The sequence below is a fragment of the Myxine glutinosa genome, chromosome 8 (genome assembly GCF_964187855.1).
Source record: "Myxine glutinosa chromosome 8, kmMyxGlut1.1, whole genome shotgun sequence".
In the NCBI taxonomy this organism is placed as follows: Eukaryota; Metazoa; Chordata; class Myxini; order Myxiniformes; family Myxinidae; genus Myxine; species Myxine glutinosa.
Genome location: NC_136268.1, coordinates 78,037,439 through 78,053,032, shown reverse-complemented (window position 1 = coordinate 78,053,032; position 15,594 = coordinate 78,037,439). Strand labels below are relative to the sequence as shown.

At 39.1% G+C, this 15,594-nt stretch overlaps 1 protein-coding gene across 13 annotated transcripts in view; it reads right to left on the bottom strand.

Moving 5' to 3' along the window:
• Nucleotides 1-15,594, bottom strand: part of LOC137412005 (breast cancer anti-estrogen resistance protein 3 homolog) — a 224,856-nt gene that overhangs the window by 19,515 nt on the left and 189,747 nt on the right. For 7 of the 13 annotated variants that reach the window (XM_078783406.1, XM_078783409.1, XM_078783415.1 and 4 more), the window contains 3 exons: nucleotides 11,744-12,006; nucleotides 11,422-11,548; nucleotides 3,203-3,396 (listed from right to left, as the gene is read on the bottom strand). In XM_078783406.1, the coding sequence (XP_078639532.1) occupies nucleotides 3,203-3,396; nucleotides 11,422-11,548; nucleotides 11,744-12,006 (584 nt within the window). The remainder of the gene's footprint in view (nucleotides 1-3,202; nucleotides 3,397-11,421; nucleotides 11,549-11,743; nucleotides 12,007-15,594) is intronic. The other 6 variants (XM_078783410.1, XM_078783408.1, XM_078783417.1 and 3 more) reach the window with 1 other exon arrangement.

The window sequence follows — 15,594 nt, the reverse complement described above, 5'->3', positions numbered from 1 at the left end:
ACCTTTAACAAGGCTTGTTAGTTTTATGAGTACATTCGTTTTAACTTTTTGAAGCATTTGCTGCATTGCCATGAGATGTGCAGTATTTATCCCACTGATAGGCCAGACCTGCATTAGGGCCTTAACCAAAATCTAATCAGCTTGTTCTTGTCACCCACCCAATCCATCCACCAAGTTTCATCCAAATACATCCAAAACTGTTTGAGATATGATCCTATATAATATTTTTGCCCATATCTCTCAATGAATGGTAAAGAATCACTTAAACATTTAATGTCTAGATCCAGATCTTCGCCAAAACTGAATCGATTCTTCCTCGTCACACACACAACCTGTCCAACAAGTTTCGTCCAGATCCATCCATAACCTTTTGAGATATCCTGCTATGTATCTTTTTTTGGCCCGATCTCCCAATGGTGATGAATCACTTTAAAAATTCTAATAGCCGAATCCGGATCTTCACCAAAATCTAAACATTTCGTCCTTTTCACATATGCTACATCTCTGCCGAATTTCGTCCGAATCCGTCCACAACTTTTTGAGATGTTTTGTTCACAAACGGACAGACAAATGAAAAATCGGTCAGAGACCGAGGACTTGCCAGAATGTACTTTCTTATCATCCATTTTGGACAAATATGGCGGCCGAACCATGTGACCGATGAGGTCAACATTATTTGTTTTCTAAACTAATTTATTCCTTGATGATGCTCAAGAAATTGCATCTTGATCGGATGAAGTTTTGGACTTGTCAAATTATGACGTCATAATGGAGGCACCAATGACATCATCATTAACATATTTTATTCCCCATGGAGAGTTCTTTACAATGAGCCATGTCTCAATTTTTTCTATTCGGCACTTTCAGAGATATAGAGGTGCAAAGTTTTTCCGTTTTTCCAAGATGGCGGCCAAACCACGTGACCGATGACATCATCATTATTTTTTTTCTTCACCCGTTTATGCCGACATGGTGCTCAAGAAATTGCATCTTGATCGGATGAAGTTTTGTACTTGTCAAATTATGACGTCATAATGGAGGCACCAATGACATCATCATTAACATATTTTATTCCCCATGGAGAGTTCTTTACAATGAGCTATGTCTTCATTTTTTTCTATTCAGCACTTTCGGAGATATAGAGGTGCAAAGTTTTTCGGTTTTTCCAAGATGGCGGCCGAACTACGTGACCAATGACATCATCATTAACATATTTTATTCCCCATGGAGAGTTCTTTACAATGAGCCATGTCTCAATTTTTTATATTCAGCACTTTCGGAGATATAGTGGTGCAAAGTTTTTCGGTTTTTCCAAGATGGCGGCCGAACCACGTGACCGATGACGTCATCAATTGGGCACAGTCTATTCCCGGGCAAGACAAATACGTGTGCAAAGTTTGGCGATTCTATGTGCAACGGTGTAGACGTAGTACTGCAAACATAAAAACAGACAAACCAACCGATCAACATACTTGCCGGAATCTTTTCCGGCAAGTAACAAACAGACAGACAGGCTGAAAACATAACCTCCATCCACCTTTGGTGGTGGAGGTAATAAGAGTCGGCTGGTGTCGGCTCTGTCTGCCCATTGCTGGTAGACAATGGAGCTAACACTGGAACTGGTTACTAGGCAATGGAACAAACATGGCTTCTGCCTCTCTTTAAATAACTTTTGAAGTGTTTATATTAAAATTACTATACGTTCTATACTTTTCAATACAAACTTTTCAATATAGAGCTCATTCTAATCACTAATTGTTGATCTACTTGAGTTAATTGCACTCGTAATGATTGCCTATTGTATATTGAATTATATTGCATTTTGGGACACATGACTTGCAATTTTGTTTGGTAATTGTTTGATTTTTTTTTTTTATGTTAATTTTGAATGCGCAACATTTTTAGTTTGTCTTTTGTCTTGCATATCATTATAACCTAGTGTTCTTGAATATAAAACTCGTTCACAAAGTACCTCATCAAATATGCAAAGTTTATATTTATTATGTCTGCACGTAGGAGGCACCAGCATAGTTGCTTGCAGTGTGCAAGAATGCCCCACTGGTATATACGTATATTTAAAAATACAATATTTTCAGCTTTTTATATTCTTCAACCGAGTTAAAATATGGCCAATGGTTACCAAACAATTACTTATCATGGTAAAACAATACCGAAAGTCTAACAGCGGCGTAGCCGGGCTTGTTTGATACTTTCGTTGAAAATAGACATAATGACCGTAGCGTGACGCAAAACTGCCGCTACTTTAATATATAGAAGATATATTTTAACCTCTAGTATCTTTGCAGTCACTACGAAGGGATTAGTGTTACGATTACATTTCTTATAATATTAACGTGACGTTATCATTATTACAAAAATGATATTACTATAAAAAAAACCGAGGCTAATTCCATACTTCCGCGGTTACACCGCTTATTATTGATTTATGAACCATACACCACTTCAATCCATTAACATTCCATTCACGAGATTGGGATTAAAGTGTTATGGTTATATTTACTGTATTATTATTATTATTATTATTACAAAAACGATACTACTGAAACGATATACAACTGTAGTAAGAAACCTGGGCTTAATTTGTCCGTAGCGGTCCGACGGTGAGGCATGAAGCCTAAGGCCTTTATGTACCGTTTTGTTGGAAGACCCGTAACGTCAATGCTTTTGATATTTGATGGTCATTTTACCAATCGGTTTGTTTATGTTTCACACTGAATCAAAAACGTAAAGGTAGAGCATGGCGATTGTGATATATGACAGGTTCGACGATATGTTTGGCATGAACAAATTGGAATTAAAAATGGCGGTGTGTGGAGAGTCAGTCGCTGTACTGCCGTAATGACATCAGAAGTAATCACATCACCCTGTCATGTGACCAGATCCTCAGCTCTGATTGGTATACGTTTGAAGGGACATACATACATACGGATGGACAGACACTGTTCTAGACGGCTTTGCCCTATGGGTTACGCCATAAAAAAAAGTATGTGTAAAAGGTATTTCTGGGTAAAGTAGATTTTAAAATGGAAAGCTAATTTTAAAGAAAATATTGTATCAGCCAATCGGAAAATGGTGTACAGTGAATGGAAACAAGTATTTTCACAGAAGTGACAATTTATTTATTTATAGAGGTGACAATTATTTTGTTCAAAGCAAAGCACCAATCAGAACAGATACTCACCCGTACATCCATCTTGAATATGTGCTTTGCAATAGTGCGAGGATTGTGGGCTATGAACACTTCCTTAACTGTCCGGAGCACATTGCGATCCAATGGTTTGTTCTCAGATGGTAATAGTATCGATGTGAAAGAATTGGGCCTGAATGTGGACGAAGTCTCAATCTCTGGGCAACAGAATTCTTCTGATATTCCTACTGGGAGAAGATACACATTAGAAAGTCTTCAGCACACAACTAACACTAGAACGGCACTCAGTAGAGAGCATACCTCCACCTGGTGAACAGTTTACGTTTTGTATCTCAGAGTAGACAAGAAAATCACAATACAAAATCACATTTAACAGGTTTCATCTAAATCCGTCCACAACTTTTTGAGATATTCTTCTATATATCATTTTTTGCCAGATCACTCAAAGGTGAAGAATCACTTTAAAAATTCTACGAGCCGGATCCAGAGCCGGATCTTCACCAAAATTGAATCGATTCTTCCTTGTCACACACACAACCGGGCCAACAAGTTTCGTCGAAATCCATCCATAACTTTTTGAGATTTCCTGCTATGTATCGTTTTTGGCCCCATCTCCCAATGGTGAAGAATAACTTAAAAATTCTAGTAGTCGGATCCGAATCCACATCTTCACCAAAATCTAATAATTTCGTCCTTGTCACATACGCTTGTCACATACGTCACATACGCTAACTCCCTACCAAATTGCGTCCGAATCCGTCCACAACTTTTTGAGATATTTTATTCACAAATGGACAGACAGACAAAGGGACAGACAGACAGGTATGAAAACATAACCTCCATACACCTTTAGTGGCGGTGGTAACCAGAAAATTTCAAGGGAAGCACCTGTGTCTGGCACAATCCAAACTCCTCATTTGTTTTGTTGACTTTATCTCAACATGTTTGATGATGTTAAATCACACATGAATATTATGTAGTGAGCCACGAATTGGAATTGAAGGGTGTATGGATATTTCCAAATGCATGGAAGAAGAAAGGGGGGATTTGTTAAAGAAATATAAAAACAAAACCAAAATTCAGAAATAGTGAGGTGGAAGAGAAGAGAGGAAAAGAAGAGCAAAGATGGGCAGGAAATAGTTGAAAAGAAAACGTTTGAAGGAGGGGAATATAAATGCAAACAAGAAAGCATTTGAAAATGCAAAGCCCATCCACATCTGTTTAGTATTCAGTCGTCGACTTCTTCCGTATGTTAAACATGACAAAAACAGCTAAAAAAATACAAAATGAAAAATGATTTTATGTGACAAAGTGACAGTGCATGTCAGAGCAACCTTGACTTGACCTTTTGATATAAAAAAAACTTAATCTGAAAATTTTTGGAAAAATGATTTGATCCAACACAAAGGCCATTCCACCTCCCCCCAATCCCAACTCCTCAACCCCTCAACCCCTAACCTCCTCTCCCAACCCTAAGTTCACAACTAACCCCCCACCAACCTCAAATCCTCAACTCCTCCTCCAAACCCCAAGTCCTGAACCCTCCCAAGTCCAAGCCCCTCCCGCCCCCAACGCCAAGTTATCAACCCTTCCTCTCCTTAAGTCCTCAGTCTCCCCCCTGCCCTCCCCCTTAAAGCCTTTAAACCCCCTTCCTCCACTCTCTGTCCCCTCTCTGCTCATCTACCACCATTCTATCCTAACTCTCTGTTCTCCTCTTTCCCTTTCTTCCAAACAAGAGGGTATTTTATATTATTCAACATTATTTCTTCATTAACTCATTAAAATGGTGGAATATTCTACATTATTATTATTATTATTATTATTATTATTATTATTATTATTATTATTATTATTATGCCATTACCAACTTAACCAATGCCAATCTCCTGAACCTGCTTTCCCACCTTCTCCTTTCAGACTTCTGACCTTCTCTCCAAGTCCCCATTCACAATATTGCGAGACATGTCCTGCAGAATTGCGACTCTCAAGTGATTATTTGTGGTCTAATTGTGTTAATAAATTATACTAAATTAATTATCTTCCCCCTGATGCATATATGTCTGTATGTATGTGTATATGTGTATATGTGTATATATATATATATATATACAGACTTGGCATTTAATATGGAATATTTTTTTTGTGGGGGTGACCTTACTTTTCAAGATGACTTAGAACCAAAAGTTCATTGGAATTATGTTGAAATTATTCTAGATTTTGTTAATGTGACCTTTAAAAGAAACAAAAACCACATTTGACATTTCGAAGCAAATAAATTGATCCTTGAAAGTGATGTAAACTGATATCGAACTCAATTCACGGACAGTACTGTGTTAAACTTCTGTACGTTTTCCAGATGTACCTCTTTATTTTGCACATTAGCCAAAAAAAATTTCAACAAAAACAAAAGCTAAATTATGACTGGGATTACGGACAGTAAAATTACAGTTCAGTACTTCCTGTAACCCCCACGAGCATTCAGGAGAGCACGTACACGTCGAGGCATGCTGTTCACGAGATTTGCCAAGGTTTGGACAGGATTTGATTGCCATGCAGTGACAATAGCCTGCCGCAATTCACGCACAGAGGTCGGCTGCTGGTCCAAGTTGTCAATTTGACGGGTTAATTCTGCCCACAAGTTCTCTATCGGATTCATATCCGGGGACATGGCAGGCCACTCCATATGCTCGACACCATGGTCAGCAAGAAAGTGTTGGATCATGCGAGCACGATGAGGCCGTGCATTGTCATTTTGGAAGACAAAGTTTCCTCGAAAGGCTGCACGAGCAAATGGAAGCAATGTTTCTTCCAGAATGACCCTGTCCTTGAACTGGTTCAGGTTTCCATTCAGAACAACCAGGTCAGTTTTGCCCCCTGCATGAAAAGCAGCCCAAACTGTCACCCCACCACCTCCAGCTTGGACTCTTGGCACTATACAATTTTCGTTGTGGGCTTCATGCACTTGTCTGCGCACTTGGACGTGGCCATCTTGACGATAGACCAGAAATCTAGACTCGTCACTGAAGATCACGTGATTCCAGTGTCCTGGCTGCTATTGACGGTGCTCTCTGGCCCACTGCAATCGGCACTGGCTGTGTTGTCTGGTCAGGCGTGGCTTTCTCAGGGGACGCCTGCCACGATAGCCTGCTTGAACCAGTCGTTGGTTGACTAGCCTTCTGGATACAGGCACATTTGTCAGTTTCTGCCACTCAGCCCTAAGCCGATTAGCTGACTTGGTACGGCCATTGCAGACTAACCGGTGCAGCTGGCGATCATCTCTCCTTGTGGTTCTGCGTGGACGTCCTGGCCTTGGTATTGGAGTAGGGACACCCCTCTGAGCATTTCGTTTCAGGATCTTTGACACCTGACCTTGAGTGATGCCATACTGCCGAGAAATAGCACGCTGTTTCATGCCAGAATTTCGTAAAGCCACCACTCCATGACAAACAGCATTGTCAAGTTGACTGGCTCAAGAGGAAGTGGCAATAACTTTTGTAGATGTGCAGCAGTTGTTTTCCACTAATACAGAACGCAACAACCCTTAAATACCCGATTGTGAAGTCAATCGTCAAATGTACCTGTCCTTACATTTTGTCACGCCACCTGTGATACAATCCTGTTATTGACTTCTTGCTGCGAAAGACAATCAGTGACATGGTTCTTTCAACAAAGACATCACCGAAGGGTAACAGAAACTCACCAGATTGATATACCGAGTTCAGAAAGTAAACCCAAGTCAAGAAAAAAAAAAATTCCATATTAAATGCCAAGTCTGTATATATATATATATATATATATATATATATATATATATATATATATATATATATATATATATATATATATATATATATATATATATATATATATACACACACACACATGTATTAAAATAACATGCATTAAAATAACATGCATTCAAATAACATGCATTCAAATAACATGCATTAAAATACCATGCATTCAAATAACATGCATTAAAATAACGTGCATTAAAATACCATGCATTAAAATAACATGCATTCAAATAACATGCATTAAAATAACACGCATTCAAATAACATGCATTCAAATAACATGCATTCAAATAACATACATTAAAATAACATGCATTCAAATAACATGCATTCAAATAACATACATTAAAATAACATGCATTAAAATAACATGCATTCAAATAACATGCATTAAAATAACATGCATTCAAATAACATGCATTAAAATAACATGCATTCAAATAACATGCATTAAAATACCATGCATTAAAATAACATGCATTCAAATAACATGCATTCAAATAACATGCATTCAAATAACATGCATTAAAATAACATGCATTCAAATAACATGCATTCAAATAACATGCATTCAAATACCATGCATTAAAATAACATGCATTCAAATAACATGCATTAAAATAACACGCATTCAAATAACATGCATTCAAATAACATGCATTCAAATAACACGCATTAAAATAACATGCATTCAAATAACATGCATTCAAATAACATACATTAAAATAACATGCATTAAAATAACATGCATTCAAATAACATGCATTAAAATACCATGCATTAAAATAACATGCATTCAAATAACATGCATTCAAATAACATGCATTAAAATACCATGCATTAAAATAACATGCATTCAAATAACATGCATTCAAATAACATGCATTCAAATAACATGCATTAAAATAACATGCATTCAAATAACATGCATTCAAATAACATGCATTCAAATAACATGCATTCAAATAACATGCATTAAAATAACATGCATCAAAATAACATGCATTCAAATAACATGCATTGAAATAACATGCATTAAAATAACATGCCTTAAAATAACATGCATTAAAATAACATGCATTCAAATAACATGCATTAAAATAACATGCATTAAAATAACATGCATTAAAATAACATGCATTCAAATAACATGCATTAAAATAACATGCATTAAAATAACATGCATTAAAATAACATGCATCAAAATAACATGCATTCAAATAACATGCATTAAAATAACATGCATTAAAATAACATGCATTAAAATTACATGCATTAAAATAACATGCATTAAAATAACATGCATTAAAATAACATGCATTAAAATAACATGCATTAAAATAACATGCATTAAAATAACATGCATTAAAATAACATGCATTAAAATAACATGCATTAAAATAACATGCATTAAAATAACATGCATTAAAATAACATGCATTCAAATAACATGCATTAAAATAACATGCATTAAAATAACATGCATTAAAATTACATGCATTAAAATTACATGCATTAAAATAACATGCATTAAAATAACATGCATTAAAATAACATGCATTAAAATAACATGCATTAAAATAACATGCATTAAATTAACATGCATTAAAATAACATGCATTAAAATAACATGCATTAAAATAACATGCATTAAAATTACATAACGACGAAACAACGTTTAACCCACAATCAAGTGAGATTCCGTCATTTCACAATATTTTACGTGACAGACAGACATACATATGTGACAGAGCCGTATTATTATATACAGTAGATATTGGCATATCTAATACAAGACTCATTTATATAAATCACACCCTTGTTTTATTTTTTATACTTGCATGTAATGTCTGACTGTTCAACACTCGTAAATCTGTGACATGTCAGAGAATGAAAGAACTGGTTCATGCCGTTACTTTTCACTGTACAATTTTGGCTTTCTTTGCAATTGTATTCATTATTTTGACTTCTGGTGAAACCAGAAGATCTTCTGGTTGTTGTTAATGTGTCTGTTCAATCACATCGGTCCTCCGTTTAATCAAGCTTCCATGGTGCTTGTTGTTTCTTAATCAAGATCTGTTTCATCCATAAGCTTGCTTTGGACTGCGCTTTGTGATTACTTCCCCTCTGTTTGGTCAACTCAAAGTGGAATGTGTTTGAATGCCATGATCAATGATTGTTATCGCCACCCCCTGTAACACAGTCAATCGTTGTTATCTCTTTGCTGATGACTCCACCCCTCTGCCGTGACATCCATCATTCTTCAGATTGGCAGACAACAGCCTCTTCCCTCTATGTAGACCTTGGTAGAAGCACAAGCTGATCAAACACTTGGAACACTTCTTTCAATTCTGACAAATTTCACATTCCCACTTGCTCTTTCTCCAAAAGGACCAGCTCACAACCCCCACCCATTCCAATCTACTTTCTTAAACAATCATCTTGAAGAAATACCGTCACTCAAATGTCAGGATCTCACTATCAGCGATGATATTTCGTGGACAAACCACATTTCAAAATTAACTTCCAAACTGGGAAAGTCACCGACTGGGAATCCTCCATGGTCCATAGTCGTTCCATGGCACACCTGAACTTCTGTTCACCCACAAGACTTTCATCCACAGCTTTATGGATTACTGCTCTCCCTTCTGGGCTGACTCCCCTGCCTCAGATCTTGCTCAACTTGATGCATGGAAACCAAGGATTTCAAGATTATTTGAATCTTCCGCGATGAAGCTGAGTCTACGGGCCGATCATTTCTCTATCGCAGACCAGTCGGTGGTCCCTTTGTCTTCGACCACCTCCTTTCTGGTCTTGCACCCTTTGCTCTTTCCCTGCTTTGCTCCCCTCCCAGGTCTATAAGGGCGCATACAATCGACCATCAACTCCCTTCTGGTGAAACTACCGAAATCTTTAATCACTGCTCACCTCCACTCATTTGTTGCTCTTTTCCCCACCTGTGAAACAAACTTCCACGCTCTCTTCAATTTCATTCTTCCCTCCAGGTCCTCAAGACAGCTGTTCACTAACATCTCAGAATATTCCCACTCCAACACCATGATCTTTTCTATCCCTCCCCCTTTCACCCTCTCGCCCCTCGCCCCTCCTCCCTCCGACCCCCAAGCCAATTTCTTCCACATTTCCAGTTTTCCTTCCTGAAAGTTTCCTTTGTATCCATGCATCTTGTCAACCCCATGGGTCGTCGCCGAGACCGCAGTCTTCCCCCACACCCTTATATCTCCAAGTATCCCTGTATTTTATCCCTCAAATCTGCTTTTGTAGTATTCTGCTCCCCCCCCCCCCCCTCTCTTTCTACTGTCCCTTTTGTTCTATTACGTCCTGATCCGTTCTATGTTCTATATCTTCCGTGAGCGTCGACTTTGTATTAAAAAAAACTCCCACGCCCACACCCCCTGTTAACAAAGTCAATGATCGTCATCTACACCGACACCTACACCTACAACGACACCTACACACACACACACCTACACACACACACACACACACATCTACACACAACACACACACACACACACACACACACACACCTACACACACCTACACACACACACACCTACACACACCTACACACACACACACCTACACACACATGAACACACACACACACCTACACAAAACACACACACCTACACACAAACACACACACGCCTACACACACACAAACACACACACACACACACACCTACACACACACACCCACACAGCACACACCCACCTACCTACACAAACACACACACACACACAACACACACCTACACACAACACACACACCTACACACACACACACACACACACCTACACACACATCTACACACAACACACACACACACCTACACACAACACACACACACTTACACACAACACACACACACAACACACACACACACCTACACACAACACACACACACCTACACACAACACCTACACACAACACACACACACACACCGACACACAACACACACACCTACACACACACACACACCTACACACACACACACACACACACACACACACAAACACACCTACACAGAGTCCCAGTGTAACAAATATATGCATTTCCTAAACTTGTTGGTATTTTGCAAAGTATTTTTTACAAACTTTAAAAACCTGTTTATTGTTAACTTTTTGAAATTGATATATTCATACAAAACAAACCATAAAACCATGAAAAGATCAACTATTATCAGAAACAATGAGATATTGTTGACATCAGAGAAAAACAAAATCCACTTTCTGTGTTAATACCCGATACCAAGAGCGGGAGAGGATCGGAAGATTCTCGCCCAAATGGATAAACTCGAAAGAGCTTCAGCAAGAAAGATGTTACAGATCACGGGAAGAAAAGTAAGCACATTTACAGATTTGCAAATCCAATTAAGTGAATATTCCGTGGAGCAATTCAAAAAGTATTCTGTGTCAAACTGCAAACTTACGGCATTCTTGTCGATACTGCCTGTTGCCCCACATGGACACATTGTTGTCTGACCTCTGAACATTGGCAGCATTTTCTCCTGCCCTCAATCTCTCCACAAAATTGTTCGGTTTCGCAGATGCTGGAACCTGCACAGAACAAACAGAAAGATCGATTGAATTTGTAAGCATCATGCCAACAAAGTAACACAAGAATGACAATTTACCTGTCAGGTAAATCTCGGCATATGATGCTCGGCATATGATGAAATACTTATATTTTCCAAGCTGCCCTTTATCATGTGCACAGATAATGATGTAAAGAAATAAATGTACAAAGAGTACCGGATGAAGTTCACAATAATAGCCTTCACCACCAGGGGCAATGGCAATGGAAGGGGCACGGCTCGGCTTTGGTGGTGGCCTGTTATGGAGCTGGCTGTCTGAGCCGTGTGGACAGGACATGGTGCTCAATGGGAACGTGCTCTCAGGTAACGGGCGCCGGTGACCCATCGGGCTCAGCAGCGGCTCGCTGCCCGTCCGCAGAAGGGGCGAGAGCAGCGGGGTAAGCCGGATGGCATTGGGCTGCATGGCACGAGCTCTGGGTCCTGAAAATGTATGCACAGAATTCAACATAATTATTATTGGCATTGTCAAAAAAACAAATTAAAATAATATTAGAGGATTAAATAAACTAGTGAGATACCCCTGCTATGCACGGGAAATATTATTCCATCGTGTTTGGAGAAGTTGGAAAATTCGAAAAAAAATTAGGAAAAACAATATCGCCTATTTTACTCCAGGAGGTCCCAGGATCACCCACACAAAATTTCGTTGCGATCGGTTCAGCCGTTTTTGCGGTACCTTCGAACGGACGGACGGACAGACAGACGGACATTTGGTGAATTCTAGTAAGATTCTGATTCCAATTCTGATGTATCATATACTCAATTGCAGAGCGTTGGTGCTGCCCAAGCAGTTTCTTAACAAGGACTATACTATAGACTATAGACTGTCCTGTATTTACATAGATATTGGTATTGATACAAAACAAGGGTCACGACCCAAAACAATAACTGATGTTTCGGTGTTATCATACTTTGATGGTCATGTGATGCTCATCACTAGGGTTACATTACATAAAGAGGAATTGTGTTAATTGTATTCACCGGTGTAATTAATTAATTAATTGTATTCACCTCCCCTGTGTCTCACGGGTATAAAGATGTAAATGACATGACAAAGCACATGACCTAATAGTGAGAGTCATAGCAACTCTGCTATTTGTCAAGGACGTTAAATCTCCTGCTACTAAATCTCTTGAGTGGTTCATAAGTTATTGCAGTAACACAGATTTTCAATTAAAGGCACTTGACCTTCGGCCTTTGACCTTTTAAACATAGAATTTAATCAGTTCCTCTTTGCATCATAGTACATACCTGTACCAGGTTTGGTCAAAATCCCTTCAGTGGTTCACAAGTTATCGCGGTAACTAACATATGCTACTGCCAGCTAACGGTCACATGATATTTGACCCTTTTCAACCCAAAATTGAATCGGCTCATATTTGCGTAATAATACACCGTTCTACGTTTGTTAAAAATTCCTTCAGTGGTTTACAAGTTACGTATGTGAGCAAAAATCACTTCTGGGTGTGTCTGTCTGTCTCTGTGTGTGTGTCTGTCTGGGCCATGACTTTTTTTTTTACGATTTGAGCTATTGTCATCAAATGTTCACCAAAGCTTTTGTTATTATAATACAGAGAAGGAAAATTGGAAATTTTGTCAAAAGGTCAAAGGTCAGCATCACATAAAATCATCAGTTTTCATCCAATTGACCTGAAATTTCAATTTACCATTTGTGTTTTGTCATCAAATTTTCAACAAAGCTTTATTATGAGAATATGTCAAATTATTAATTTGCTCAAAAGGTCAAAGGTCAAGGTTGCATAAAATCGCCAATTTTCACCCAATTGACCTTGAAATTTAAAGAATTTGCATATTGGGTCACAGAATTGGTCCACCAATCAAAAGCTGGAAGCTGATTATTTTTTTAGATCTGAAGCTCAAAGGTGAAGGCTGCATAAAATCATCAATTTTCAGTTTGTATTTTTATCTCCGTCAACAAAGGTGGATGGAGGTTATGTCTTCACCCCTGTCTGTCTGTCTGTCTGTCTGTTTGTTTGTGTGTTTGTGAATAAAATATCTCAAAAAGTTGTGGACGGATTCGGAGGAAATTTGTCAGAGATGTAGCGCATGTGACGCGGACGACGTGATTCGATTTTGGTGAAGATCCGGATCCGGATCCGGCTACTAGAATTTTAAGTGATTCTTCAACATTGGGAGATCGGGTCAAAAACGATACATAGCAGGATATCTCAAAAAGTTGTGGATGGATTTGGACGAAACTTGGTGGACCGGTTGGGTGTGTGACAAGGACGATTCGATTCGATTTTGGTGAAGATCTGAAGATGGATTCGGATATGAGAATTATTTAATTTTTTAAGTGATACTTCACCATTGGGAGATAGGGCCAAAAACGATACATAGCAAGATATCTCAAAAAGTTGTGGACGGATTTGGACGAAACTTGTTGGACGGTTGCGTGTGTGACGAGGAAGAATCGATTCAATTTTGGTGAAGATCCGGATCCGGCTAGTAGAATTTTTTAAGTGATTCTGCTCCATTAAGGGATATGGCCAACCAGGTGGAGGTATGCTCTCTACTGAGTGCCGTTATAGATTCAAAGTGTTTTCATTATTTTGAGCAAATGGAAGAAGAAGTGTGAATGAATACAAATGGATGCGGATGGGCCTTGCATTTTCAGATGCTTTCTAGTTTGTTATTTCTTTCAGTTTCACATGCTGTCGACCGGACATGTATTTGGGAAACGTCCTCAAGTTTTTTTCCTGTACACTCAGTGTGTTCCCCCTGGTTCTGTCACTGTCTTCCCTGGTCCTGTCCCATTTATTTTTTTTGCTTCCTGTGAAGCAGTAACAGTAGAATTGGGTCACCTCCTCAAACTTTCACTAAATGTATCCTGCAGTTTTCCCCCCAATGAGAGTTAGTTTCTTCCACCAATGTGCTGTATAATTACTGTAGATTAATATTTTCAATTAGTTATTTACTTCTCTTTTTCATCCTGATCATTCTTTGTTAAGTGTTTCGCTGTCACAGTATTTATATGACATCTTTAAATCACTATCACAGTGATAGTCAAAACTACATCTCTATATATAAAGGAGGAGTGTGTGTGTGTGTGTGTGTGTGTGTGTGTGTGTGTGTGTGTGTGTGTGTGTGTGTGTGTGTGTGTGTCTGTCTGTCTGTCTGGATGTCCGCTTATAACTCAAGAACTACACATCGGAGAAAAGTTTTAGACACAGATTCGGAATCAGCATAAAATCCCGGTGGTTTTAGGCTACGTTTTATTTTAATATCAATGGTTTTAAAAAACCGCGCCAGCTGCAATTCCATGGTGGTTTGTGGCGGCGCTAGACGTTCGGGGTGTATTGCAATGGTTTGTCGGGTTTGGCTGTGGGTCCAGAATAGCTCCCATTTCCTTATGTTCTTCCACTTTTATTTTGATTCTTCTGTTACAACGCCTTCGTTATCTACCTTATATCCCCCCGACGAGGCCTCTACATAATTTCATGCGGCAGAATTTCGTGCATTTTGAGTGAAAAAAGTGAGACGAAGTTGTAGGAGGAAGAAGAGGCACGGTCACTGTGGAGGCCTCGATCGTGAGTGGAAATGGCGGGAATTGCGTTTGTATCGCAAAGTAAAGGATCTGCATTCATTTCTGAACTTGCATTGGTGGATTGTTATACATCTGCATTATTTTTCATAAAAAAACTTTATGTTGAACTTTAAGGCTCCAAGCACGGACTATATATATAGCCCTCATTGAGGTAAAAATAAAAGTAAAAAGCCTGCTATCGCTTGCCAAGCTAGCCGTTCCCCCCTCCCCCTCCACTCTCCCCTCCCCCTCCCCCTCCACTCTCCCCTCCCCCCTCCCCCTCCACTCCCTCCCCCCTCACCTCCCCCCTTCCTACTCCCCTCTCCTCCTCCCCCTCCCTCCTCTTCTCCCCTCTCCTCCTCCCCCTCCCTCCTCTTCTCCCCTCTCCTCCTCCCCCTCCCTCCTCTTCTCCCCTCCCCCCTCTTCTCCCCCTCCCCCTCCCTCCTCTTCTCCCCTCCCCC